The sequence below is a fragment of the Panthera onca genome, chromosome E2, assembly GCF_046562875.1.
Source record: "Panthera onca isolate mPanOnc1 chromosome E2, mPanOnc1 haplotype 2, whole genome shotgun sequence".
Taxonomy (NCBI): domain Eukaryota; kingdom Metazoa; phylum Chordata; class Mammalia; order Carnivora; family Felidae; genus Panthera; species Panthera onca.
The window spans coordinates 14,458,241-14,486,065 of record NC_138353.1 but is presented as its reverse complement, the minus strand read 5'-3'; the positions used below and the strand labels follow the sequence as shown (position 1 = coordinate 14,486,065).

Here is a 27,825-nt window from a genome sequence, read left to right as displayed (position 1 = left end):
CGGGTAGGCAGGAGTGGACCTTCCAGGGCTAGAGTAGAGTCAGAGCTGGCCAGTGTGCACTCATCAGCATTGACACAGACATCCACCTGCACACACACGCTCAGAGATGCAGATGTGTATGTACACGTCGGTTTGTATACAGACATACATCTCCTAGCTTTGTCAGCTGAGAGCGACTGGAAGCAGTGACACCCGGCAATGAAAACACCCAGGGCGCAGACCTTGGTTCCTACTACCATTCTCCAGCAAAAGGACCAGGGAGAGTGCCAGATAAGCCTGGGGCTCCTTACAGTGCTGGAAAGTAAAGAGGTGCTTGAGGGAGAAAAAAAAAAGGAGTAAAGAACACAGGAGCCAACCTGACAGGGCCTCTAGGCCAAACCTGTAAAAATCTGAGTGAAAAAATTTTGATGGTATTGGGTTATACCGAAAGAATACAAAAAATATCCGTCAGTCCATACTGATATAAATCAATGACTGTACAAATAAAATAAATGGGGTGGAGTGGACAAATCTTCATACAGAAGAACTCCAAATAAAATACAGGGAAGAACTGAGGGAAACAGAAAAGCAGCGTCATTAGAACACCACAGTAGGGGTGCCTGGCTGGCATAGTCGGTAGAGCGTGCAGCTCTTGATCTCAGGGTCACGAGTTCAAACCCCATGTTGGGCGTTGAGCCTACTTAAAAAAAAAAAAAAAAAAAAAAAGACAACCACCATATTAACTGTCCCAGGCAAGATCCATTGATGGATGCCAATATCAGGGGGAGGAACTCTGAGGAGACCAGACATCTGCACAGCCTCAAAGTATCTTCCCACATTTATTAATTACTGTGGTGGTTTTTATATATGAAGACAATATCTGACATTTTTCCCTCAAGGAAACGGAATTTAAGTCACGCTGGATGCTGTGACTTGCTCCTAACACACGCATGGTAAGGAAAGGGTAGAACAGTAATACCGCGGGCAAGATACCTGGTGGATGCCACCTTCATGAAATGAGGTCACCTGAGTCTCAGTGGGATTCATCCCCAGCCTATAGTCTAACTGGGAGAACATGAAAAAAACCAGACTGAGGGACAGTCTACAAAATACCTGACCAATATGCCTCAAAACTGTCAAGATCATGAAAGACAGGGAAAGACTGAGAAACTGTCACAGATTGGAGGAGACCAAGGAGACAGGACGAGTAAATGCAACGGGGTATCCTGGATTGGATCCTGGAACAGAAAAAGAACATTAGTGGAACAACGGGGGGGGATATGAATAAAGTTCGGAGTTCTGTTAATCCAACACTAACCAATGTTAACGTCTTGGTTTTGACAAATGTAAAACTATTGTTATGTAAGATGTTAACGTGCGGGGGAGCTGGGTGTAGGATGTACGGGAAGTCTCTGTAGTATCTTTGCAATCTTTCTGTAAACCCAAAATTATTAAGTAAAAACATTTTAAAGTAGCCGTGGACTTGGCTATGAGTTGGCCCAGCAGAGTCCCTCGCTCCCTTCATCTGGCTCTTCAGATCTCACCTCCTGTGTTCTCTACTCTGGGGAGTCCTTCCTGACACCTTAGACCAGGTCACGTGCTTCCTCTGGGCTCCTCTGGGGAGGCCGCCGCGGCCGTGTGTCTCCCCAGGAGCGATGAGTGTCTCCCTGACTAGGAACTGTCAATGCTGATGGCGGCAGAAGCTGCACCAGATCCCCATGACTTCTCCCAACCTGACCCTTCCCCTTCTGAGCCCAGAGCCTGCCGGATTCCCATCTTCATGGTCTCCCCGACCCCATTCACCCGAGGCAGGGCACATCTGAGGCCACACGGATGGTCTGTCCCACCCACCTATCAAAACAGCACCAAATCATTCCCCTTGCCCACATGCCGGCCTTCCATACACTGAGCGCCAGAAACACTCCATGAGTGTGGACACTGAAGGTGACTGCCCAGTGCACACCCCTCCCAGAAGGAATCTTCCAGCTACAACAGGTTCAGCTGGGTTGGACACTGGACCCCAATTCGATTCTCATCTGGGGAATCTGGAATGGGGCCCGAGGGGCTGTAGGGCACTGCCCTGGAAGGTCACACAGAGTAGGGGCAAGAGTCTACTCTGGGCCAGCCTAGCTGCCTGCAGAATGCAAAGGGAGGCGGGGACCACAGGGCCCAGGGGAAAGAGGAAAGCAGAGTCACTGCCCCGTGTTCAGACTTGATCCTGCCCTCACCAGGCCCCAGTCCATTTCTCTCCATCATCACCCATGACCAATCTACTGTGGGCTCTGTCTTCCAGATGTTTCCAGAGCACTGCTCACTCCTGCCCCTGCCCTGGTGCAGGCCACTGTGATCTCTCACCTAGATTACTGCATTAACTCCTCATGGGCCCCCTGCTCTCCACCTCCACTCACCCTTAGCAACCTCATCCTGGGCCTTACAACTGCGAAAATGCCAGTGACTCCCACGTTTGTATCTCTAGCTCAGATCTAGCCCTGAATGCCAGACTCATACGTCCCACGTGCTCGGCCAGTCCACAGGGACATTCCACAGACCCGCAGCCTCTCCAGGTCTCCCCCAGGCAGTTCCTGGTACTACTTCCTCCCAAACTTAGAGCCGTTGGCTCCTCTTTCTCACCCCACACCTGTACCCCAAGTCCTGTCCACTCTTCCTTCAAATTATGTCCTAAATTCGGCCACACCCCTGGCCAAACCACCACCATCTCTCAGCTGGAGAGATGCAGCCTCTGCGCTGCTTCCACCCTGGTGCCCACGCAGTGGCCAAAGGAACCCTACAAAGATGGTAGATGGCATCGCTCTTGAGCCCCAAACGCACTGCATGTCTGCCCCCCTCACTGTGAACCGAATTCGAGTCCGCCAACCAAGCTCGTATGGCCTGGACCCTCATCCCCTTCCCGTCCACTGGTTCACTCTGGTCCAGTTCACTCTTTCCTGCTCCTCCAACACATCCCCGCATACCTGGGGCCTCTGAATTTGCTCTCTACTTTTACTTGGAATGTCCTTCCCAAAACACACGCACAGCTGGCTTCCTCCCTTTTGGCCAGGTCTCTCCTCCATTAACATTTCCACAAAACTTATTTAGGCCCCCTCCCCTCCCCCTGTGTGTCACTCTCCACCCCTCCTCTCCTCAACCCCCCTCCCCCCAACAATCTCCCAGGCTCTTATCCCCAACACTGATTTCCCGACCATCCACCTTCCCCAGGAGAATGGATGTTGCAACAAGGTCAGAGCTTGGGAGGACCTTGTTTACTACTATAACACCAGCACCTGAAACAGTGCCTGGAATGCAGTAGGTATTCAGTAGCTGATGAATCAAAAAATAAATGAATAAAACGCTAGAATCAGTTAGGATGCTGGTTCCAAGTAACGGAAAGCCAGCTCAACTTGGCGTAAATGATAGCCAGGTTTACTGGTTTCCCTAATGACAAAGTCCAGAAGGAACCCACTCCAGGTGAAGCCTGATGCAGCACTTCAACAATATCACCAATGACCTGTCTGTCTCTCCACTAGAACTTCCAAGAAATTGGCTTCCTCCTGTGGTCCTAAGGTCACTGTCTACAATAATCTTGGCTGTATGCTTCATAGTAATTATCCCTGCCATATGCTAGGCGCTTGCTAAGTCAGACCCTGAGACGAATATTGTTATAATCTCCGTTTTACAATGACAAAATTGAGCCTTGGAGAGAGGAAGTCACTTACCTAAAATCATACCACTAGTAAATGGGTTAATAATGCTTGTATCATCTTACTATCCCTTCTTTAACGATTATGAACATTTTCATGCTAACGACTAATAGCTATCACAAACTCAGCACTTACTACGTGCTAGATATCTTGCCAGTACTCCATTAACTTCTCTGTGCCCTCAGTTCCTCATCTGTGTAACGGGAATAACAATTATTACCACACAGGGTGACTGTGAGGCTTACGTGAGCTAATATACAAAATGATAAGATATCAGGAAGCTTGTTTCAGTGAGCTATCGCTGAGTAACAAATCATCCCATAACACAGTGGCTTAAAATAGCAGCCATTTATTTGCTCATGATTCTGGAATTTGAGCAAAGCGGGGAGGGCAAGGTGAGTCTCCATTCTACTTGGTGTCAGATGGGAACTTGGCTAGAACATCCAAGATGGCATCACTCTTGTCTTGCACATCAGCTAAAACAGCGGAACAGCTGGGGGGTGGCTGGGCCTCTCTCTGTACGCATCTCTCTCCAGTGGAGTAGCTGGACTTCTTTGTAAAGCAGCCCAGGGCCCAAGAAAGTGAAAGCAGTACTGCGGGCCTCTTGAGGCCCCCGACCAGCACAGCATCACTTCCACTGCACTCTACTGGTTAAGACAAATCATGGGCCAGCCTAGATTAGAGGGCAGAGAGACTCCACTTCTTGATGGGAGGAACAAAGATGTGTGGCCTTCGGTAGAGGAGGCTATTTTAATCTCAGGAGAGCAGCCTTTTCACAGGCTTTTCACTACTTCAATCTTTAACCCCCTTGTCAGTTCCCCCACACGACATGTCGCCAGAGGGATCTTGTAACATACAGAACTGACAGCACCTCCTCTCACTGCTTAAAGTTCTTTGAGAGTCTCCATTACGCATGGGGTTAAGGACCCAACTCCTTACAGGGTCCACATTACCAGGCTTCTTGCTCCCCATCAGCCTCTGGGCTCCGACCATCACACACCCACACCCACACCCACACCCCTTTTAATGGAGTGCCTAATGCCTACACCTTCATCACTTCAATCCCACTTCCTAGGATCTAGATTAGAGTTCTGGCCAAGTGCTCTTATGGCACTTTCTGCATTTCTTTGTAATTTCATATCTGTGTGATTAGCTGACGATTTGAACCTCTACCCCTGACACTGTGAATTCTCGGGGAACAGGGAAACCGTTTTGTTCTCTGCTGTATTCCTGATGCTGAGCACAAAGCAGAAGCAAGATGAAATCCTTGCTGAATGTCTGAGACCTCAGAAAATTTTAAGGCAGTCCTCTGAAGTTCTGTGGAAGAGGGATGGGCAGAGTCCCTGCGACACCGGGGTAAGGATCTACATTCTGAAATCACCCACTGACTCGTCCCTTCAATAAACTGTTACTGAGCCCCTACTATGTGCCAAGAGCTCTTCCAGATGTTAAAGATAAAATATGAAGTAGATAAAAGCCCCTGCCCTCATGAAGTTTATGGTCTGCTGTGGGTGCAGAGGAGAGACAGACAATAAACAAGATAACCTATACAGTGAGTCAAACAGTGATATGATTAATGCTACGGAACAGTTAAAGGGAAATTAATATATGAATGTTAGTAGTATAGTTCTAGAAGGGTGGCCAAAGAAGTTCTCAAGGAGGAGATGATATCTGAGTAAAAACTAAAGGAGATGAAGGTGAGCCTTGACATCTGGAGAAGAGTGTTCCAGGTAAAGAGAGGAAGTGCAAAGGCCCTGAGGCTAGTGTAGCTGGAGCAGAGTGAGCAGGGTAAAAGGACCAGGTGGAGAAGTAACAGGGACAGATCATGCAGGGATCAAGGGCCTTGCAAAGGCCATGGAAAGAACACTGGCATTTGCTGTGTGAGATAGCGCCACAGGAGGGTACTGAGCAAGAGAGAAATGTGACCTGATACAGGTATTCAGTGTCACCCTGCTGCATATAAGAAAGACTGTGGGGAGCACAGAGACCACTGAGGAGGCTGCCGTGATGGTCTAGGCAGGATATAGAGTGGACAGGACCAGGGTGACAAGAGTGGAAGTGGGAAGAAAGGATCAGGTTCTGAACACACTTTGAAGGAATTTGCTGATGGACCAGACACGAATATAAGACAATGAAGGAGGAGGCATTTACTGAGAATGTGGGAAGAACAGGTTTTGGTGAAAAGACCAGAGTTCAATTTGGTCAAGATACCTTGGTCTCCAGAGGACTACAGCTATCTTGAGAGAGGAGGTATCATGTGGGCAGTCAGCAGGTCAGGGAGAGGTTCTGGGCTGGATATTGAAATGTGGGATATACATTTCCACACTTATCCCAAATTCCTACATGACTGGATCCTGATGATGTCTCGAAGCTCATCTTGCACGTTGCTAAGTCAAAGGCGCACACATGCGCGAGCACACACACAATCTTGGGCCTTCCACTTGCTAACTATGTGATCTTGGTTAAATTACTTAACCTTCTCTGTGCTCAGCATCCTTGTTTGCAAAATGGAGATCATAATAGTCTCTGCCTCCTAGAACTGTCCATTAAATTTTTTTTTTCTTATTAAGCATCTATAATATGCCAGATACTGTTCTACCTGCTGGAGATACCCCTTTCCCGCCCCTCTCTGCCTCCCCCTTCCACACAGCCTGTAAAGCCATACATTCTGTCAACTCAGCCTTCTGGACGTCTCTCCCACCAACATCCTGTCTCCCCTCCCAGCCAAGACTCCTGCCCTGGTTCATCCCCAACATCTCTTGCCTCGGAACGTGCCACAGCCACCACCCTGGGCTCCCAGACCCTAGTCTCGTTCCCATCAACCTGTTCCTAGATGGCAGCAAACTGGGCCATGCCCCTTCCCTTCTAGAAATCCTCTCGTGGCTCCTCGATGTCTTTAGGACAAAATCCAAGCTACCTAATCAGGCCAACAAAATCTTCCACGATCAAATTCATACAGAACTTTCAATTAGCTCTCCAACACCTCATCACCCGCAGTTCATATTCACACAACAGGCTGTTTCTCGTCGCTGCGCTGCAAACCACCGCACCACCGCCACCCCAAACATCCGGTCTTCGGGTCTCAGCTCAAACAGCTCCTCCTCCTCCGGGAATGTTCCCTACCCGTGCCTCGTCTGGGGTCCCCTCAGCGTTCCACACTGCGCCCCCTCCCGAACACCCGCAGGTCCGTAACGGCGTCCACCCTTCTCTCCTACCGACCGGGGATTCCTGTGAGCTGGGCCAGACACCGCGGCTGGTGATGCTCTGTGCGATGGGGCCGCTTCAGGCCTCAGCGCCTCCCTCCTGCTCTGTGACCGCGGACGCCTAACCTGCTCAGTCTCGGGGAGCAGCACAGTGGCCCACCTTCCGCACGCCTGACAGAACTCAACACCGGCGAACAGCCTGACCAACGCCACCCAATCACGGTTTTTTCCTTCTCTACAGCCCGCCTCAAGCATCCGGGCCCCGTCCACCTCTGACTACCTATTGGCTGCCTGAGACTGGCCCTAACTCGTGAGCGAAAAGAATTCTGGTCTTTGTAGTCCCCTGACGAAAAGCGGCAAAAGGGATTGCAACGTATAACTCCATTTCCCAGGAAGCGCCGCGCCCCAATGGCGGGAGACGGTAGGTACCTTTGAATCAGGAGGCTCTTGACTGGCCGGTTGGGAGACTTAAGTTTCCAAATTGCTATGGAAACAGACCCACTTACCTGAAACCCCGGGAATATCTTTCTGCCAGAGAATCTCAAAATGCTTTGCTCCGTCACGGTTCCAAAGGGTAAGACCAGACATGGGGGTGGGGGTGGGGTAAAGTCTGTACTTTACACTACCTGCCTGCCATTCCCCAGATGGCATTAATAAGGCCTGCTGCAAGCATTCGGCACCTACTAGATGCCTGCCTGGCATAAGGAGCCACTCCTGTGCAGACTCTGTGGAAGCCCTGGCTTATTAGGGCAGATCCTGATGTTTTCCAGAGACAGGCCACAGCTGGGCGTGTACTCGTTCAGGGTCTGTGTTTACCACGTTAAAGACAAACATGGGCTAGGATCCTATCCAGGATCTCTCGTCTAGGATTCCGTAGCCCCAGACTTCCTGCAGCCCCGTGTCTGCGCCAATAGCCATAACTTCCCCAGGGATGCATCCCTCATGACAGAGCTTTTCTGGCACCCCCTCCCAAACACCGTTCCCCACCACGCCTCTGAGGGCCAGGTGAGGGGAGCCGAGGCCTTGCAAACTCTCAGGCAGGCGTGTGAGAAAGCTCTTTACTGGGGGGTACAGCAAGGAGGAGCAAGGCCATCTCCCCCTACCTGCCCCCACCCCCTCCTAGGGCCCTAGGGTGAAGGGGGTCTCCCCCCGACACCGGACCACCACTGTCTTTGGTACAATAAATAGAAAACAAGGGGGGGGGGGAGAGGGGGCCAAGGGTCCAGTCCTTAGTGAGGAGGGTGTGCCTAAACCCCTCTCCTTGACCCCCTGCCCCAGGCCCCAATCAGTGCAGGCCTCACCCACCCCAGCTGGGTAGCAGCAATTCCAGTCAAGGGGAGAGATGAGGATGGGAGCCCAGGGCCCCCAGATGGGGGGTATGGCTTCAGGAGGGGCCCCAGGGAGGGGGCTGGGTCATGAGCTGGCTGCCGTGCTCTGGGGTACACCACGGAGGCCCAAGCGAGGCCCCAGAGTGGCAGGGTCATCAGGGGGTGGGAGGGGTGGACGACCTCCTGTCATCCGAGTCCGGAGGGCTGAGGCAGCCGGGTGCTGGGGGGCAGGCGCCGGGTGAGGTGGGGAGCAGTCCGGAGGGCCGCCCACCAGGCTCACATCCATCAGCTCCGGGGGTGGTGGTGAGGTTGGTGATGGGGGACGGCCAAGGCATCGGGGTTGAGGGGGTAACTGGGCCCCGGCCCCTGGCAGTGACGAGGCGGAGGCAGGGGCCTGATGTGTCTTGTGGGGCACATCACCCCCTGCCCAGGGGCGCAGCGGCTGGGAGGGTGGGACCTAAAGGAGCAGAGGAATAGTGGGTGATGGAGACCCAGGTCCTGAAGCCCAGATAACCCACTATCCACCTCCCAGGTCCCCAAGGCCCCAGTACCTGGGGGCTGTTCATCTCACAGTCAGTGATGGGGGGCCCGGGGCCCCCACAATATCGGTTGCTGTATCGGTAGGTCCGGTTGTCACTGGAGGAGCCGCTGGAGCCTCCTGGAAGTGCCAGGGGAGGAAATGAGGAGAAGCCTTAGGGTGAGGAGAGGTGGTGGCTGGGTTTTCGGGTGGCTGAGTCTGGCTGGCGACTCAGGCCCACGCCTGGGCTTTGGGATCAGAGCCTATCTGAAGGATGGGCCCAATTCTGAGATTAAGGATCAGAGCTCAGTTTTGGCTTTCAGAGTCAGAAGCAGTTTCAGAGGTGTGAGCCCAAGCGCAATTTCAGAGATCAGGTCACAGCCAGGCAGAGCTCTCTTGCCCCACCCGTTCCAGAGTCCAGGATCCCACAATTTCAAAGCTCTAGATGAAGGCCCAGTGGCAAGGTCCCCCAGGTCAGGCCAAACCCATGTTGCCCACCCTCCTGTTCCAGCCCACCTGGCACTGGGCACCCACCAGAGCTGGAGATGGAGCTGGCGGTGCTGGAGGAGGGGCAGGTATCAAGGGGTGCGGGCGAGGTGGAGGCACTGCTGCCTGCCGGGCCCGTGTTGGTGGCCTCATCAGCCGTGCGGCGGAAGAAGCCGTGCTGCAGAGCCCCCAGTGGGCTGATGCGGGCGGCGGGCTCATACTCCAGCATGCGCAGCACCAGGTCCTGGAAGCGGAGGTAGTCGGCGGGGCTGTGGCCCGGCTCCCCCGCCCGCCGGCCCCCGGGCCCGCCCGTCTGCACGCCCAGCACCTCCTGCAGCCGCCGTGTCCCGGGGCCCTGGTAATCCTGGCAGGGAGGGGGTGGGAGGGGGGGCAAGAGAGTGGCCGTCAGTGGGCAGGAGGGGCAGGGAGACACACACGGGGAAACAGAGGCACAAGAGAGAAAGTGAAAGGAGAGAAGCTAAGAAGAGTTGTGGGGTGGGTAGGAGAGACGGGGGAGGGGGGGTGGGCTGGGACGAAGGAGAGGACAGGCAAGGGGGAGAGGAAGGAAGGGAAAGACACAAGGGAGAGGAAGCAGGGAGAGAGGAAGCCCCAAGTGTGAGAGAGTGAGGGGCCACCAGGGTGGGAGGAGCGGCGTGGGGCAGGGGCCGCACCTTCCTGAGTTCCTTTGTCCTTCGTAGGGTCCAGCCACCCCCAGGCAGCCGTTCAAAGTACTTGCGAGCCTTGGGTGCCTGGTCCAGCATGGGGGCTGGTGGGATGCCCAGCACCTCCACAATCCGGTTCATCTGGTCCACCTGTGGAGCAGTCAGGTGGGCAGTCAGGGTCATCAGGCCAACCAGGCCTCTGTCCCCTCCAGCACACCCCCTCCTCGGGAGCACACCTCATTGGAGCCACTGAAGAGGGGCTCTCCAGTGTGCATCTCCACCAGGATGCAGCCCAGGGACCACATATCAATGGCCAGGTCGTAGGGTGTGCCCAGAAGCACCTCAGGCGACCGATAGAAGCGGCTCTGGATGTACTGGTAGATCTGGGGGGCGGAGCAGGGAAGAAGGCAGCAGTCAGAGGTCCCAGCTCCCCTAGTGGTGCCATGGCCATACCCCAAGCTGAGACAAGCTTCCTTTCACCAAAACCGGGGACGGAGGTTCCAAACTTGGATGTTACCAGCACCCCTGCTTTCCAGGAGCCACTACCATCATCTTATTCACCAGCCTCAGAAGTCTCTGCTGACCTAGTCTCACCCTGATCTCCATCCCAAAGCCTGACCCTGGTCATCAGAGACTGGCAGTCTGCAAGCCCAGGCCCTTCCCACCCCCGCAATCCAGACCCTTTCCAAGCCATCTCAAATGTCTGCTCACATGAAGCTGCAAAACTAAAGCACCCGTCCCCTCTGAAGGGCACAGGGCAAACAACTTAGCAAAGCATCACTCCAAGCTCAAAGCCAACCCAACTTCACTCTACCCACATCTGGCAGCCTCAACACTGGCGCTGCCTCCTCAGGCCTCACGCTTCCTTTCCTACTGGGAACTACATCCTGTGGCACTTTTACCCCCCCCCCCCCCCCCCCCCCCACTCCGTACAGCCAACACCTCATCCCGATACTACCCTTCAGGCACCCGCCAGGCCACTTCAGGCTGGGCCCTGCAACCCCATCCCCAGCCTAGCTCCGCCCCTCGGGCTCCAGCCACCGGTGCCCCCGCCCCTGCCACACCCACGCCGCGAGCCCCGCCCCCGGGCCGTGCCGCGCCGCACCCGCTGGCCAAGCTGGCAGGAGCTGCCGAAGTCCACGATCTTGATGGCGCTACGCTTGGGATTGCAGAGCAGGATGTTCTCGGGCTTGAGGTCGCAGTGAATGATGCTGAGCTCAGGCGTGGCCAGGAAGAGCAGCGCTGTGCAGAGCTGCTGCGCCAGCTTCCGCGTCAGGTTCAACGAGACTCCGCGGAAGTGCGTGTTGCGCAGGAGGTCGTACAGGTTGTAGGAAAGCAGCTCGAACACCAGGCACAGGTGGTTCCGAAACATGAAGTGCCGCTTTAGGTGCACTGCGGGGAAGGAGGCAGAAATGGGCCGCTGGTGAAGCGGAGCCTCAGAGAGGGCCAGTGGCAGCCGGGGACACACAGTAATAGGGAGAGAGGCCACAAGCAGATCTGACTCTGCCGTGTGAGCACCGGACAGATAGTGGTGTGCCCACGGGAGGCAGCTGCTGGTCAGGGTGCTTCCATTCGGTCTGTAACTTGATTCACGTCAAGAAAAATATTTTCTTGATTAAGAGAAGTTCATTTTTTTCAAGTCTCTCTCCAACTTCCTGATAAATGAAAGAGAACGTTTCTCTTTGGTGCTGATGGGTCTTTAATACCCTTCGCCATGTCCTTAATTTTGTAACATTGTTTTAGTCTCAGTTCTGTTTATTTTTGTGGCAGAGGACACTCGCTTTCCATTTACTGTAACCATATGTATTTCAAGAAACACACTCTCTAATCTACTCTTGCTTTTTCTAAGAGGAATCAGTGTGGGAAAGAGGAAAAAGACTGACACAGACGTCAGGAGTAAAGGCCCTGGAGTCTACTGCCTGGTGACATTATAGCTCCACTGAGTACAAACTTGGTGGCCTTTGGCAAGTGATAGCGCCCGAATACTTCCTTTTCTACTCCAAGCTGTGGGCCATGATGCCCCTTCCCCCCAGGGCTGTGGTCATATGGAAACCAGTTGATTCAATGTGTGCTTGCAATAAGCCTGACCCTTAGTGAGCACCCAATAAATTCTGCACTATAAATTCCCAGCACTATGCTGGGAATAGGTCAGAAATCATGAAGGCGGCAAGAGAATCACTGATGTCAGGGAATTACAGACCAGAGCCTGCCCTGAAGACACTAGCCCCATCCTGTACCGGGTGTATGGCTGCCCCAGGCCTCACCTATGTAGTACTTCATCTCTGTGTCGTGCTGGTTCATCAGCTCTAGCAGCCGCAGCTCAATCTGGGCCTGGTTCAGGAAGGCCTTTTTGTTCTTGATGATCTTGATGGCCACCAGCTCCTGGGTCTGATGATCATAGGCTTTCACCACCTGCCAGGGCAGGACATGTCACAAAGTGAGGAATGGGGGTGGGGGATGGGGAGGAGGGGATGGGAAGGGGGATGGGGGACAGAACAAAGCACCACTTTTCTGTGGGTCAATACCAGTGGGTGCCCATGCCCCCCAATCCCTGGGTCAGGGTGTGCGTCCCACACCTGGCCGAAGGAGCCTTTGCCAATGAGTGAGTCAATCTCGTAGCGCTCCAGCCAGCGCTCGCCACTGCGCACAATGTAGTCGTGGTTGTCATCGTCATAACCATGGTTCAGGACCTTTTTCTCCTTCTTGGTGCTCGAGTCCTGAGGTGGCGCCTGCTGGGCCCGCCGCTTCTTCTTCGCATAGTATACCTGCCCAGCCGGCCAGCAGATAAGGACTGCTGAGTGACCTGTGCTGGCAGCCAGGACCCCTCAGCACCCAGCCGGGCCCCCGCCCACCTCATTGATGTGCTTGTAGGTCTTGATGAGGTCCACGGAGAGCTTGCGCAGCGGGGCTGAGGTCGCATCCCGAAAGGCCAAGGGCAGCCTCCGTGGCAACAGCCGCACATCAGGCAATACCTGCAGAGCAGGGCGAGGGGTGGGCACTGAGGACAGGCGTGCACTTCTGACCTCCAGAGGGAGAGCTGTATGGGTGGCTGGGTCATCATGGTTACACACGCACATAGTTACTCGGTCATCATGTGACAACCCCACTAGGATAGAAATTCCCCAAGGGCAGAGACTCTCTGGTTCTTGCTGCATTTCCGGTGCCTGGAGCAGGACCTGGCACATAGCGGACAGTCATTGGAGATTTGCCGAGTGAATGAATGGGGAACTGTTTACCCCTCACCTTCCATCCCACACCTTTACTCCTTTCCGAACCTCAGTGGGAGAGATCAGACAGAAAACGTGGGCTCTGCCCTTTGCGGTCCTTCGCCGAGAGACCCTCCATTCTGGGTGTCCCATCTTGAGGGCTCCCTTCTTGCCTTACCCTTGTCCCGTTGAGTCTTCTCATCCCTCACCCCCAACTCTGCACCATTTTTCCCAGTGTTTCAGGATCCAGCACCTTGATCTTCTACGCCGTCCCACTTTAAGCTCTACATTTCAGAGCCTTAAACAGTCTCTACCCCTGAATGTCTTTACTCTGCACCCTAAGGTGCTGCTGGCTCCAGGATCCTTTGGGTTCGACCTTCACCCACTTTCACCCCACCTCCCTCCCCCAACTTTCACTCTGGAACTTTTTTCCTTAGTGAACATTCATTGAGTGTTTTCGACGTGCCAGGCACTGTTCTCGGCATTTTATGTGCATTTCATTAACTTGTTTAATTCTCACAACACCCCTGTGAGGTAGGTATCATTACTCGCTCCATTTTACAGAATTCTAGAAAACTGAAGCAGGGAGAACCTAAGTAATTTAACCACCATGTCAGGATTTGAACCCAGGCTCTCTAAACAGATTCTGCCAGCAACTCCTCTATTATTTTCCACTCCAGATGGACCCTTCATGCCCCAAGGAAACTGTTTTGGGCAACCAAACTATCTTTCACCCCCCAGACCCTTCTGTCCCCAGCCTCCCCCTACCCCAGGCAGGTAAGGAGCCAGCTGAAAGCATACCTGCGTGTGCTCCTGGGGCCCTGGGAAGCCAGAGAAGGGACCATGGCCTGGTGGGACGGCCATGGTGGGCTCAGAGGGCCACAGGGGAGCGAGGCCTGGAGCGGGAGCCCGGCCGGGGGGCGCCTTCTCGCATCCTGCACCTCGGCTGCCACCGCCGCTGAGACCTGAGAGCAGGCAGGAGGCAGGGGAACAACATGGAACAAGGGGATGTATGGGACAGTACGAAGCAGGAAAGAGGTAGACATCAGAAAGAAGGCAGGGCACAGGGAGAGGAGAAAAAGAGCAACAGGTGGTAATGAGAAGGGACAGAGAGAAGCGGTGGGGGTGGGAGCACAGCGGAGTCCCTCAACAGATGATTACCAAATAAATGAAGTAGGTGGCACAAAGAGGGGAACATGTGAACGGGAATGATTGCAATCCAGGCAGGGATATAGACCATGACAAGAAAGAACAGAAAGACACCAATAATTGGGGGGAGGAAAAGAAAAAGATAGAAACCACAGACAGTATAGAGAGTAGGATTCACTGTTCGCTTCCCATTTCTACTTGTGGCCCTCCCCGACGCCCCCTCACACAAGATCTTGCCCTCCTGCAGTCTTCCCTGATCATCAGGATCTCCTCGTATCACAGCAAGGTCCCTCCACTTCAAGATCTACCCTTCCCGGTAGATCCCTCAATCCAGAGAGCTCTAGGATCCCCCCAAACCACATGAGACAACTCTGGGCCCCCTCCAAACCCACGACAGAGTCCTCTGCAGGCCCCTAAAACCACATCAGGGTCCTGGGGACCACACCAAGATTAACCTGTTATATAGGATTATCTCCATACAACAGAGTCCCACCCCATGGCATTCCCATCCACCAGCCCCCACCCCCCAGGGGACCCACCCCATATCATGCCAAGACCTCTTCCCTATAACATTTCCTCCCACACCAGGGACCACTGCTCCAGGTAGTTGCTCCCGTGGCACATCGGGGCTCTTCTCCGTATTTCTTCATGGTCCCCCTCAGAAGCAAGGCTCACTTTCCCTGATGGGAGCAAGGAGGCTTCTCTTCCCTCGCCCTTCTCTCCCCTACACTGGATCTTCCCCTCCTCCTCCCATCCAAGATTTCTACCAGGGCCCTTTCTCCAGTTACTCTTCTCTACACCAGGGTCAATACACAACTGTGCCAATTCCTAGAAGGCCCCCAGAACCAAATTCTCCAAATATCACATAGAGTTCTCCCCTCACAGAGTACCTGTCACACCAAAATCCTCTCCCCACAGGCCTTCTCCCATGGCATTCCCTTTCTTCTATGCCAAGCCTTGCCACTCCACGATCCCTCCTCTCTCTTGGAGCTCCCCCGCCCCTCGCCCGAAACAACCTCTTCCCCGGGGCCCTCCCACGGCAGGACCTTCTCTCCAAGCACCCACCCCCTACCCGGGTCAGGGCTGGCGCGGGGCCCACGGGGGGCTGGGGCGCGGTGGGGCCCCCAGTGGGGTGGGCGAGCAGCCAGCATGGCGGCGGCGGTGGCAGAGAGGAGACGGCCGCCTGTCCCGGCCCGGCCGGCCCGGCAAGCCCCGCGGCGGGGAGGGCAAGCGGGACAGGCGGCCCGGTGGGTGACAACAGCAGCAGCCGCCGCCGCCGGGGGTGGGGAGAGGAGGGAACGAGGGTCAGCCCGGGGCACGCGGGGGAAGGGGAAAGCAGGTGGACGGGGGAGGGGTGGGTTAACCCTCGCCCCGCCGGCCCCGCCCCGCGCAGCCACCCGCCCCTGGGGACCCAGGCGTCCCGCCCCCCACCCTGGAGGCCCGCCCCGGTCGGCGGAGCCCCGGCGGGCGGGGCCGGCTGAGCAGAGCTTGGCAGTCCGCACCTGCCATGGCAACAACCGTGCCATTGGCCGCTGCTGCCAAGAGCTCAGCCAATCGCAGTCCAGAACAGCTGTTGCTAGGCGACGACGATGCAGCCGGAGGAGTCGAGCCCAAACAAAGGGCGGGAGCGGGGCCCCGCTACCCCCTCCCAGCCTCACTCCCAAGACTGCTCCCTCGGGCTCGGCCCCTTCCAAGAATGCGACTATGAATAGCCAGGCACGGCCTGCACCTGCCCGCCGCCCCCCTGCCCTCCTCCCTCGGCCTCGTGCTAAGTCTCGCGGCGACGCGGGCAGGGCGGGTCCGTACTGCTCCCTCCCCGCGAGCTCGTGCTACCCCACCTGTAGCCGCGTTGTTACCTGAGGGCGCGGGCAAGGGGACTCAAGCTGCTCGGGAAGCCCGAGCTCAGACCTGCCCACTGGCTGAAAGTATCCGGCGGACGCGGCGAGCCAGGGCCCCGATTACCCAGTAATGCAACCAGCAAAATGGCGACCACAACAAACCGGCCCCCACCTCCCGCCTCGGGCTCCGCCCCCACTCCCCCCCCCCATTCGCTTCACCCACGTGACCCAAGGTAACACTCCGCGCCTGCGCGCAGCGGAGCTTACCGGTAGACGCGCACAGTAAGCTACCAACCCCGCCCAAACGCCGAAACCCGGGTTGCGACTGCGCAAAAGGCAGCCAAGAAAGGAACATGCGCACGTGTGACCGGATGAGCTCGTCCACCCCCACCACCGCGCCAGTTGACCAAGGGAGCATGCGCTCTGTTGAATGGAGGTCGCTGAGCAATCAGCAGACGGGAGCAATGGATGAGTCTTTTAATAGAAAAACACACGTGTAACAGTAGCAACACAATCTCTCGCAATCCAGATGGCGCTGGGGTTCAGTTCTTCACCTTGGGAGGTGGCCTGTGAGAGGAAGGAGAGAGGGGATTCAGAGCCTGTCACCATTTTCCGGCACTCCTACCAAGGGCTAAGGCGCAGGGCTGTCTTGGTGGCTTCCAGGGCCCCCTGCTCACCTGTACACGCCCACCACCACAGCGTGGTCTCTTTCGTAAGGCTCTAAGGTCAACTGTTCCTGGGGCTTCATGTTCTCCTGCTGCATCTTTTTCACTTCAGAGGCAAACACGGCCTCAGCAGAGGCTGTGGAGTCAATGCAGTTGGCCTGCAGAAGAGAGAACTTGGAAGTCTGCAGCAAGGCTTTGGGCTTCTTTTTTTTTCTTTTGCTCTTTAAACCACAGGTATTTGTTTTTTATTGGAAACTCAGTGAAACTCAGGTTTTGGGAGTGGAGGGAAAAGACTTCATCACAGAAATTTCTTCAAGTTGGTTTGGACTTACAACAGAAGACTTTAACAGAGACCTATTTATCTAAAAGCTAGTGTTTAAATTTTATACCCAGGGTTGTTTTTGTTTTTATTTTCTCTTTCTTTAACAATAGTAATGCTGAGAATACAAAAACAAATGTAACAAAAGGCCAACAAATGGTGAATCTGGCTGAGGATCTTTATTTTAAAATACAACGTTTTTGAAAACGCACCGAACATTTACCTAAAACTTATTTTCTACCATGCTGTTCTAAACACTTCATATATATTGATAAATTTAATCCTTACAGACAACACTGAAAGAGATATGACTAATGAAGAAACAGGTACCCAGGTTAGGTAACTTGCTCAAAGTCACAGAGCAAGCTGGAATTCAAACTCAAATGGTCAGACTCCACAATTATTCACTTGACCAGTACCTTCTATTGCCAAACCCAAAGCCTTTTCGTTTTGCAGACATTTTTCACCATGTGCTATACGACTGGGGCAGGGATAGAGCTGGCTGGATGAGGCATCCGAGAATGGAGGCCTCCTCGTTTTGACTGACTGCTTGGCAGTTACAGAGAAGACATGACCACCCCACCTTAGATTCCACCAAGCCCTGTACCTTAATGGAAATCACAAAGTGTCCTCCATTACGAAGGAAGGTGTGGGCATTCAGTGCTACAATCCGGGTCTGGTCTGGCTGGGCCACATCGGCAAAGATCACATCCACCATCGCTAGGGAGAAAGAAGTGGCAGTTACAAATTGGATGTTAGATCTTCTCGGCTCCTCCCATGAGGCCTGTGCCCTGTTACCAGCAGGTTCCTGGCAGTCTCCCCTGCTTCCAGTCTCACATCCCCACCACTGATCTCCCTCCCTCTGCAGTACCCCCAGGATGGGTCCAAGAAACCCAGTCACACCATCTATTCATTCCTCTTGTAAGTCACGATTGCCACCTACTCTGTGGCCAGCCCCGGGCCGGGTGTGGGGGACACAGAGATGAGTCAGACCCAGACCTGGTCCTCGAGATGCTCCCAGGTCTTGGGATGGGGGGTAAACAGACACTCATCAAAAAGGCAAGTAAAGGGGCGCCTGGGTGGCTCAGTCAGTTAAGCGTCTGACTGGCCTAGGTCATGATCTCACAAATTCTGAGTTTGAGCCCCACGTCGGGCTCTGTGCTGACAGCTTGGAGCCTGGAGCCTGCTGCAGATTCTGTGTCTCCCTCTCTCTCTCTGCCCCTCCCCTGTTCATGCTCTCTGTCTTTCGAAAATAAATAAATGCTAAAAAAATTCATTTAAGTAAAAGGCAAGTAAAGGAAAGCACTTACAGGCCAGAGTCCCTGCAGGATTGTCTAAATAAATAAATAAATAAATAAATAAATAAATAAGTAAGTTGCAGGACAAAGGGTATTGTATGAATGCATGGGGGAAAAAAAAACTCCAGAGAAAACCAGCGAAATGCAAAGTTTTGTGTGTGTGTGGGTTTTTTTTTTTTTTTTTGCAAAGTCTTATTTTTAAGCTGGTATGATTAGAAAAAAAAAAAAAAAAAGAGGGTATAATGAAAACTGACTTTTTGAAATTGGGAAAAGCAGCTTTTTAAATTGCTCCTATCAGTTACCTCTGAGGGTTGTTTATAAGGAGTTCCAGTTTTACATCATGCTTCCCAATTCTTTTTTTAAAACAAAGTAATATTCACAACGGCCCTCTCAGCCAAGGCCACACTCAGGTTGTGCTTTCTGGGTTATGATCTCACCAGACAACGAGGAGGATGGGGGCTTTTATACATAAGCCAGGGGGCAGCGTGAAAAGTACCATGTTCTGGAGGGAGGCAGGAAGTATGGGGGTGCCTAGGGAGAGGCGCAGGAGATTGAAGGAGGTTGGCCCTTCAGGCCTGCCAAACACCCAAATTCCACAACTTCACCTGCCTCCCCCTCCCCTTCCCCCCCTTCATTCCTGCAGACTCAGGAGGCCTGCTCATTCACTCTGCTTCCACTCAGATCGGGATTCTGGCCACCTTTCCCAGGAAACCTGGAGTGGCCTGGACTACACAATCCTGGACCCCTACCTATGAGCATGCGGTATTTGTGTGGGTGCCGAGCATCTTCAATAACAGGAATAATGTTGGTCCTCTTCTTGGCCAAGTTAATGAGGTCACGGCCAGAGCGGTGGGAGAACTCAACTGCATAGACTAGACCGTCCTACAATAAATCAAAAAATAGAAACACTGATACTGGTTCTTAGATGGAACACCCACTATGGGCCCAAACACTGCATGTGGCCATGCAAATCCCCATATCAAAACCCTACCATTTAACAACTATTGTTATGTCCATCTTACAGATGAATAAAGTGAGAGCCAGAGACATGAAGTCACCGGCCAACAGTGATTCAATCCTGCTTTGCTCGATTCAATCCCGCTTTGCTCATCTGAGAGCCGAGTCCCTCAATACGGCCTTAAAACGAAGAAGCTAGGGCACTGAGATGAAGTCTTAACAGCTAAGAACACTTACAATGGGCCAGGCACCGCTCTGTTATTTTACAGGAATTTACTCGTTTATCTTCACAGTAACCCTATTTTCCAGAGGGATAAACGGAGGCTCAGACAGGTTAAGTTATTAACTGCTGAAAGCCACCTCACTGTTAAATGCCACACCAGAGTCCGGGGTTTTTAACCACTAAATTATACAGCTCCTTTCCCTCCAGGCTAAGAACTCAGGAGTGAGGCTGAACAAGGCTTTGGAGACCAGGCGTTCAAGCTGCTCCTTCCACCCACAGGCACTTTGAAGACGGAGGGCCTAGCCCCAAGCTACACGGTACAGGGAGGCAGCCAAGGCCACTGCCTCCAGGCTGGCAGGGGCAGCCTCTCCCTTCCTTCCACCTCATCACCAGCCTTTACTCACCCCTCCATCCACTCACCGGGCCTACGATGTCAGACACGTGGGAGACAGTGGTGCCGGACGCAGCCCCGAGGTAGAGCACCTTGGCCCCTGGCTTGATGTGGATCTGGTCCACGCCGCCCAGGATTGCTGCTGCCAGCTTGGAGCGGAAGGGGTTCCAGGCACGGTACTCGATTTTGTCATCTCCCTCCTGGGCCGGGAGAGATGGGGATGGAAGTCAGTGCTGGGCTCTTGTGCTAGACCCCACTGCCCTCATCCCCAGGGCCCCAGGCGCTCATTCATTGTTCAAGAAATGAACACAGGTGGAAACCTGGGTGGCTCAGTCAGTTAAACATCTGACTTGGGCTCAGGTCATGATCTTATGGTTCCTGAGTTCAAGCCCCACATCGGGCAAGCACAAGCCCTGCTTCTCTCTCTCTCTCAAGAGAGAAGAGAGAGAGAAATGAACACAGGTACACATCAATGACCACAACACATGCAGGACCTGCCCACTCATGGAGGTTACTGATTCAGGTAGAAGGGGCAGGGACAGACGATCAACACAGAGATAAGATCATACGAGACAACAGCAGGACCTGTGCGATCAATCAACAACCATTCACTGTGCCGGCACGCCCAGTGTGCCAGACTCTACGCCAGGCATCGGGGATGCACAGAGAATGAGACAACGACCCTTGTCCTCAAGGACTAAGTACGCACAGAACTAACACATATGGTACAGGAACCAGTGACAGGTGCTAAGGTGAAAAGATCAAGCCAGGAAAGAGGACATGAAGTATGGGGTGTGGGCTAAGGAGCAGGTGAAAACGAGAAAGGGTGGCCAGGGAAGAGCCCAGGAGACATCTGCAGTAGACCCTGAGGGAGGCAGGGACTGTGCAACTCGTCTGGAGAAGTACATTCTAGGCAGCAGGAGAGGACACAGAAAGGCCCTGAGCAGGAGTGGGCCTGGCCATTAAGAAAATGGGATAACAGGGCAGAGGGTGGGCAGTGAGGACTGCTTCTGACAGACTGGGTGGTGCAAGGTGGCATTGTGAGAAAGACAAGGTGACATCCGACCAGAGACACTGGGGGTGAAAGGAACCAGCCACACACACAACTGGGGGATGAGCAAGGAGGTCCGTGTGGCTGGAAGATGCGAGGTGAGGGAGTAGGGAGGGGGAGCTGGAATGCACACAGTCCTCTGGGCCACACTGAGGACCTGGGACTTTGACCTGAAGGCCACAGGGATCGGACTCGGGTATTAAGATGACCCTCTGGCTGGCCTGCACAGGATGCACAGTGGGGCGGGAGGGAGACCAGACGGCTGGCTACCCCATCAGCTAGGGCCCTGGTCTCACCAAAATGGAGACTCTCTTCTCTCCATAAACTGACTCTCCAGGGACCAGATTCTTGGTGACAAGCGCATCTTCCTTTCCTCGACAAATGAAGACACCTAAGTGAGGGGACCAGTGCAGGGTGAAGACTCCGGGCTGCACCCCACCGCACCCCACCCTCAGCAGCTCCCCGCCTTCCTCACTCACCTTCATGCCGATGGGGTTCGACCATCACATTCTTCCCCGACTGGTTTCCTCTTTTTCCTCCCCGGCCACGACCCCGGTTGCCACCAGACTGGAACCCTCCACCTACAAGGCAGAGATGCAGTGACACAGGGACATCCCATCTCTTCCTTCCTGAGCCCCAAGCCCAGGCACTGCCTCCAGACTGCATCCCCCCTACAAGGTCACTCACCACCTCGTCCTCCTCCTCCTCCTCCTCCTCGGCCACGGCCCCTGAAGCCTCCACCACGACCTCTGCCCCCACCAAAGCCTCCTCGACCTCCACCACGTCCACCACGGTCACCAAAGCCTCCTCGGCCACCGAAGCCGCCCCCACGGGGGCTGAAACCTGTCGTGGCAACAGAAACAGGAATCAGGGCAACGAAGTTTGAGATGTTATTATTCCTATATCTGGTAATTCCACTGGAGGGTGTCCACAAATATCCACAGTAGCCAAAAAATCGGGCCCAACCCAGATGTCCATCGGCAGAATGGGCAAATAAAACGGGCACATTCATAATCAACAATGACGGGATCTACAGTTACACACAACAGATAGATTATGAAAATCTTAGGGTCATAATGTTAAGTGAAAAAGCAAGTTGAAGAAAACCACACCCAACATAGTATCTTTTATAAAGTTCAGCAACAATTAAAATTAAACAATGCCATGCCGTGTTGATATATGTGGTAATCCACGCCCCATGCCCCCTCCCCCCACCAAAATAGAGGCCAAGGGGATAAATGCAAAACTCATACAATACTGAGTATCGAAAGGGAGAAAAATTACAGGGTGCGGGTAGGGGAGATGTAGGTTACTGTTAACATCCTGCTTTTCTCCGTTGGGTAGCAGATTGGCAGGATCCATTGTATTTTCCCTTCCTTCCTTCCTTCCTCCCTCCCAACCTCCCTCCCTTCCTTCCTTAAAGCGGGCTCTGCGCTGCCAGCAGTGAGCCCGATGCAGGGCTCGAACTCACGAACCATGGGATCACGACCTGAGCCGAAGTCAGACACTTAACCGACTAAGTCACTAGGTGCTCCTCCATTCTATTTTCAGTATTAGTCTGGAGAAGCGCAAATACCCGCCTGTGCGCATGCACCGTGGCAGCAAGGTCCCTCAGACCTTGGAAACATTTCCATGCCCTCCCTCGTCTGGAAGAAAAGTGCCAACCCCCAAACAGAGGGGAGGTCGGCATGATGTATCCTTTCTGCTATCTGACCCCCCTGCTTGCAAACTTGCAGAAGTCCCTCCCAGCTCAGGGGTAAAAAAAACAAAGAGAAAAACTCTTGAATTGTCCTTTATGGATGGGCGACAGTGCCTAAGCAGTGTAGGGCTTGTGGACGTCATGCAAAGTCAGGAGGAAAAAAAAAGAGATTCAGAGAGGCTTTATTTTCACAAGCTCAGGTCAGGGCAAACTCGTTCCCTTCACTGAGCACAAAACAACGGCAGAGGCGGACGGAATTCGGGTACTAACAGATTCAGTATTTTCCTGTGGCGGTTCCCTAAGCTCTGCCGTACTTTCAGCCAATCACACAAGTTATAAAATAATAGTGCGAAAATTAGTGATGCTTTAAAAAATAATCTCACTTGATATAAAACTGTTTAGTAGTAAGCTTGCTAGGGTTTTGGGAAAGGCACATCATATTCACCTCTATGAAAGCTTCATGCCTCGTAATGGCGTTAAAGATGAAAACGCAGAACTTTTCAGCGCCATTCCTGATTGAAGTGTTAAAAATGGACAGTTTCAGAACTCCCCAGACACGACTCAGAGGTGCCTACCTTTCTCCTCCCTCTACTCCTGCAGTCTCCTGTCCACATGGCAGCTAGCGACTGACCTTTTTCAAACTGCAAATTGGATCTCTTCATGCCCCTGCCCAAATCCCTTCAACGGTTTTCCATCCCATTGAAAATGAAACCCAGGGGCACCTGGGTGGCTCAGTCAGTTAAGTGTCCGACTTCGGTTCAGGTCATGATCTTGCAGTTTGCGAGTTTGAGCCCAGCATCGGGCTCACTGCTGGCAGCGCAGAGCCCACTTTGGACCCTGTCTCCCTCTCTCTCTATCCCTCCCCCACTCTCTCAAAAATAAATAAACATGGAAGGAAGGAAGGAAGGAAGGAAGGAAGGAAGGAAGGAAGGAAGGAAGGAAGGGAAAAAATACAATGGATCCTGCCAATCTGCTACCCAACCGAGAAAAGCAGGATGTTAACAGTAACCTACATCAACCCCATGTCAGGCTGTGCTGACAGCTCAGAGCCTTGAGCCTGCTTCGGATTCCGTGTCTGTCTCTCTCTGCCCCTCCCCTGCTTGTGCTCTCTTTTTCTCTCAAAAGCAAAAATAAACATTGAAAAAAAGAAAAGAAAAAAAAAAAAAAAGGAAAATGAAACCCAAATTCCTTTCTCTGGCTTCCAAAGCCCCAGATCAGTGGGCCTCACCTTTGGCTAATCCCTGGGACTTAGAGTGATTCTGATTAGTTGTCCAGTGTAGGGGCCTGACCATAGGGCTTTTTAAAGTTCCTCAGGGGGCGCCTGGGTGGCTCAGTCGGTTGAGTATCCGACTTCGGCTCAGGTCATGATCTCACAGTTTGTGAGTTCGAGCCCCGCATCGGGCTCTGTGCTGACAGCTCAGAGCCTGGAGCCTGCTTCGGATTCTGTGTCCCCCTCTCTCTCCACCTCACCCCTGCTTGTGCTCTGTCTCTCTCTTTCAAAAATGAATAAACATTAAAAAAATTAAAAATAAATAAATAAATAAATAAAGTTCCTCAGGAGATTCTAAACGTGCAGCCCAAACTAAGAACCGCCGTCACCAGGCTCCGGCCTCGGCTGACTTTTCTGACCTCACTCTTTCTATGCTGGGCCTCACGCTCTTCCTCCTCATGCTCGTCCTCCAGCTTCTAAACCTTTAACATTTGCTGTTCCCACTTCCTGGCTCCTGCAGACATTTGCTGGGCTCACCCACTTCTTCACTGCACTCGAGTCTCTGGTGAAACATTCCTTCCTCAGAAGGGTCTTTGGGCTCCCTACCTTGACCTGGCTTTCTTGTTCTTCCTGGCAATTATCATACGTGGCAGTTTTTACGTTATTACTGCCTGACTCCTGCACCAGAATCAAGGCCAAAAGGAACGGGGATGTTTTAACTGTTTCGGTCACACTGCACCCCCCAGCACCGTGCACACACTTGGCACAAAGTGTGGCGGGCTTGGTAAGCATTTAATCAACTGTCTGGTCTGCTGAAGACTCCTAAACCCCCAGGTTCTGCCTCCAGGAAAAAGCACCCTCTCCGTTCATTCAGGAAGCGGGTGATGACATGGTGACCAGAGTGCCCTGGTCCCCTCCCCTCAAGCAGTTCGTGTATCCCCTACAGGGCGATGGCCATGCCATTCACGGCCCTAGAGAGTAGGGAAGGTTCATGGGGATCTTGAAAACCTCATCTTTAAGACGGAGATACAGCTGTAACACAGTGCCCGCCTCGCAGAGCTGTAAAGAATAAGCAAATGGCTTAATATACACAAATCGCTTCCTCTCAATACACAGCCTGGCACACAGTTTGAGTATTCAGTGAGGGGACAGTGAGTCCCCCTTCCTCCTACTTAGGGGAGAAACCACCAGGCCTAAGAGACTCAACCCAGGCCTGATGGAACTGAGACCTGAGAAGTGTGGGCATGGCATGGGGTGCAGTGGGCAGGAGTCTCAAAACCTAGCCTAATCCATTTCAGCTCCAGGAGCCCAGAGAAATGTACTAGGAGTACCGGTTCCTCGGGAAAACACACGTTCACACACACTTTCCCAGAAGTTTGGGGGGGGCGGGGAGAGGGGCCAACGGACCCCAAGTTTAAAACCTGCTCTCCTCTCCTCCCACAACCTTCCCCCATCTCAAAACCGGACACTCCATCCTTCCAGTTACACATGCCCAAACCCTTAGTTATCCTTGACCCCTCTCTTAGACCCACATACAAGCTGCTGGCTCCATCTTCAAAACAGATTTCCAAACTGTGACAATTTGTCAGGCTACCACCCTGGGCCACACCCCATCATCTCCTACTAGATCACGGCAACAGACTTCCCACTGATGTGCCCGCTTCCACTTCTGCTATCCTGACGTCCTTCACACACAGAAGCCAGAAGCTGATCCTTTTAAAGCTGTGTATCAGACTGCATCCCGTCCCTGCTCAAAACCCCCCAAAGGATTCTTCTCTCAATCAGACTCAAATCCTTAGTGAAGGGCCGACTCTAGACAACTTCGGCAACTTGAAATCCTAACACAATGAGGGAAGGGTTGGGAGGAAGGTGTATCGGATCACAGGGTCAGAGGTACACAGCCCAGCAGCCTCCACACCATTTCATCAGGAGATCCCCAAATGCTGAAGAGAAGGGGAGCTTGGGAGGGGGCATGGATCCACAAACCCTCCCCCCTCCCACCAGATGACCCCATCTCTCCACACATGGAATAAAGAAAAAAAAGAAAAAAAAGAAAAAAACAAACGAGGAAAACCTGCACTAGGAAATACCTTCTGGGTCACAGTGGAAGATTCCCCTAAACTCTAGTGGAGCAAATTGGGGGAGGGGCACAGCCTGATTTAAGAAGATCTGAGACACCAGGGAGAGGAACCTTTGTTCCTCTTGAGAAGAAACATACAGATAACAATGAGAGGCAATACTATTATGTCAAGCACTGTGCTATTTTTCCTCAGCTTTACTGGGATGTAATTGACATACAACATCGTGTGAGGTTACCACGTACAACCTGTTGATCTGTACACTTAGCACTGCAAATGATTACTGCAGTATGCTAGTTTTCTCTTAACACGATCTTGCTAAATTATAACTGGGCGCCATTTTACTGATGAGATAACCGACTCAGAGAGGTAAAGCCACTTGCCCAAGGCCACACAGTAGCTTCAGAAGAAAAGAACTGAATTAAATTGACACCTTTCTGCTGTCAAAGCCAGCACTCCTCAATCTGCCACGAGGGAAGGAGGGGTGGGTTCATCAGAGTCTCGGGGAATATCAAATGAATAAAATCACTCCTCTCCTGTGACTATCTCTCCCCCGCCACCCCACACGAATCGTATCTTGGGCTTGTGAAAGTTCTCACCGCGGATTATTCTGATCACTCAAACCTCAGGGATCCGCCCCCTCGTGAGAGTAGAGAGCGGGAAAGTGGGACAGAGAAGGCCACAAACTATCAAGCCGGGAGTCCTCATTCACCACGGCCCTCTCGGAGAAGCCAGGCTGGGGGCTAAGGGGACGATCGTTGCGGCGGGGATACAGAAGGCTAAGGGGGTTGGTTTTCCCCGAGCCCAAATCGGGACTCTCCACTTCTGAACCAAGACATTATCCCCAAATCTCAAGGCTAGAGATCCAAGACACCAGATGCCTGGATCCAGACTCTGGATCAGCACCCCCGACTGCCACCCCCTGTCCAATTCCCAAGACCCCTAATGATGGCCTCAGTGAGATGAATCTTAGTTCAGGAACCCCCATTTCAGGCCCAGGACCCTCGACTCACGACCGTGACCTCCGAAGCCAGTCACACATCTCCAGACCAGGAACCCGACCCCCCGGCTCAGTGTCGGTCACAAGGCTGAACCAAGACCCCCTCGCCACAGAAGACCGGAACTAGGATCCCCCTCCCCACAAGAGACCGGATCCCCTGCCCCTAGGCCCCGCCCCTCCGATTCCGGTCTGGCCCCTCGATTCGTGCCGGCTCCAGTCCCAGACCCCGGACCCCACACCCGGCCTGCACCTGGCTTCATGGAGAGAGTTCAGCTCGGCGGGTCAGGACTCTGGAGCGTCCCAGACTACACGAGTCCGCTGCTTTCGCACGTGGAAAGGAACGCATGCGCGGCGACGTACGGCGTGTGACGCAGCCTCGCAGCCCCGCCCCTCGGAGCCCCAGCCGGGGCCGGGGCCGGGGCCGGGAGCGCGCTGTGGGCGGGGCTTCGCCAGTCTCTCAGGGCCCCGCCTTGTCGGTGGCTTAACGCGCTGCTTGTTGAGAGATCGCTTCCTTGAATGCGCTTCTTGCTTCTTCTTAACCCACCCCACCTCCAATCCCGTAATCAGGGCTCACCCCAGGCTTTGCCCTCTGTCCCTCTTCTCTATTTCCAATTAACTCCTTAAGGATCCTTCTACACCCAAAAGCCTTCCCTGACCTATATCCACCCCTAAGAACAGGGACCATACTGGGCTCCCGTTCATGCACTGGTAAAAGCATTTAGGCACTGTTGTAGGCACTGAATACAGCAATGAACAAGACATACAAATCCCCACCCTCCTGGAGTTCATCTTCTAGTGGGAGTTATTAGAAGGCAGTAAGTGCTTTGGAGAAAATAACAGAAGGAAAGGAAAATAGAACTGTGGTGGG

General features: G+C 53.3%; 2 protein-coding genes across 7 annotated transcripts; both read right to left on the bottom strand.

Annotated features, from left to right (window-relative positions):
- Positions 1-7,924: 7,924 nt before the first annotated feature.
- DYRK1B (dual specificity tyrosine phosphorylation regulated kinase 1B) lies at positions 7,925-16,225 on the bottom strand. Of its 5 annotated transcripts, XM_060651109.2 has the most exons (12): positions 15,301-15,626; positions 13,881-14,044; positions 12,726-12,845; positions 12,450-12,638; positions 12,138-12,285; positions 10,979-11,265; positions 10,110-10,256; positions 9,883-10,023; positions 9,540-9,575; positions 9,260-9,455; positions 8,760-8,866; positions 7,925-8,665 (listed from the first exon to the last, which is right to left on the bottom strand). In XM_060651109.2, exons 1-12 carry the CDS (start codon positions 15,377-15,379, stop codon positions 8,294-8,296), a joined length of 1,986 nt encoding a protein of 661 aa, XP_060507092.2. In that variant the 5' UTR covers positions 15,380-15,626; the 3' UTR covers positions 7,925-8,293. The 5 variants fall into 5 exon arrangements, with proteins under 5 accessions (XP_060507092.2, XP_060507095.2, XP_060507091.2 ...); XM_060651112.2 differs by lacking the exon at positions 15,301-15,626 and adding an exon at positions 16,085-16,225 and having other exon boundaries at positions 9,260-9,575; XM_060651108.2 differs by having other exon boundaries at positions 9,260-9,575.
- A 303-nt stretch (positions 16,226-16,528) lies between these two features.
- Positions 16,529-27,340, bottom strand: FBL (fibrillarin rRNA 2'-O-methyltransferase). Of its 2 annotated transcripts, none has more exons than XM_060651114.3 (9): positions 27,208-27,340; positions 21,658-21,813; positions 21,450-21,551; positions 21,267-21,361; positions 19,949-20,119; positions 19,098-19,230; positions 17,658-17,770; positions 16,744-16,889; positions 16,529-16,633 (listed from the first exon to the last, which is right to left on the bottom strand). In XM_060651114.3, the coding sequence occupies exons 1-9, from the start codon at positions 27,215-27,217 to the stop codon at positions 16,609-16,611; spliced, it is 951 nt and encodes a 316-aa protein (XP_060507097.3). In that variant the 5' UTR covers positions 27,218-27,340; the 3' UTR covers positions 16,529-16,608. The 2 variants fall into 2 exon arrangements, with proteins under 2 accessions (XP_060507097.3, XP_081647656.1); XM_081791530.1 differs by having other exon boundaries at positions 21,661-21,813.
- Between the last annotated feature and the right edge of the window lie 485 nt (positions 27,341-27,825).

What these genes read in the sequence shown, in the direction of transcription:
- DYRK1B (XM_060651108.2), bottom strand. Translation starts at nt 15,379, where the DNA reads ATGCTGGCTGCTCGCCCACCCCACTGGGGGCCCCACCGCGCCCCAGCC. An exon ending in GGCCCCAGGAGCACACGCAG is followed by an intron (nt 12,846 to 13,880) that starts GTATGCTTTCAG and finishes CCTGCTCTGCAG; the next exon opens with GTATTGCCTGATGTGCGGCT. An exon ending in GCAAAGGCTCCTTCGGCCAG is followed by an intron (nt 12,286 to 12,449) that starts GTGTGGGACGCA and finishes CTGCCCTGGCAG; the next exon opens with GTGGTGAAAGCCTATGATCA.
- FBL (XM_060651114.3), bottom strand. An exon ending in CGAACCCCATCGGCATGAAG is followed by an intron (nt 21,362 to 21,449) that starts GTGAGTGAGGAA and finishes CCCCTCACTTAG; the next exon opens with GTGTCTTCATTTGTCGAGGA. An exon ending in ACTTTGTGATTTCCATTAAG is followed by an intron (nt 16,890 to 17,657) that starts GTACAGGGCTTG and finishes TCTCTTCTGCAG; the next exon opens with GCCAACTGCATTGACTCCAC.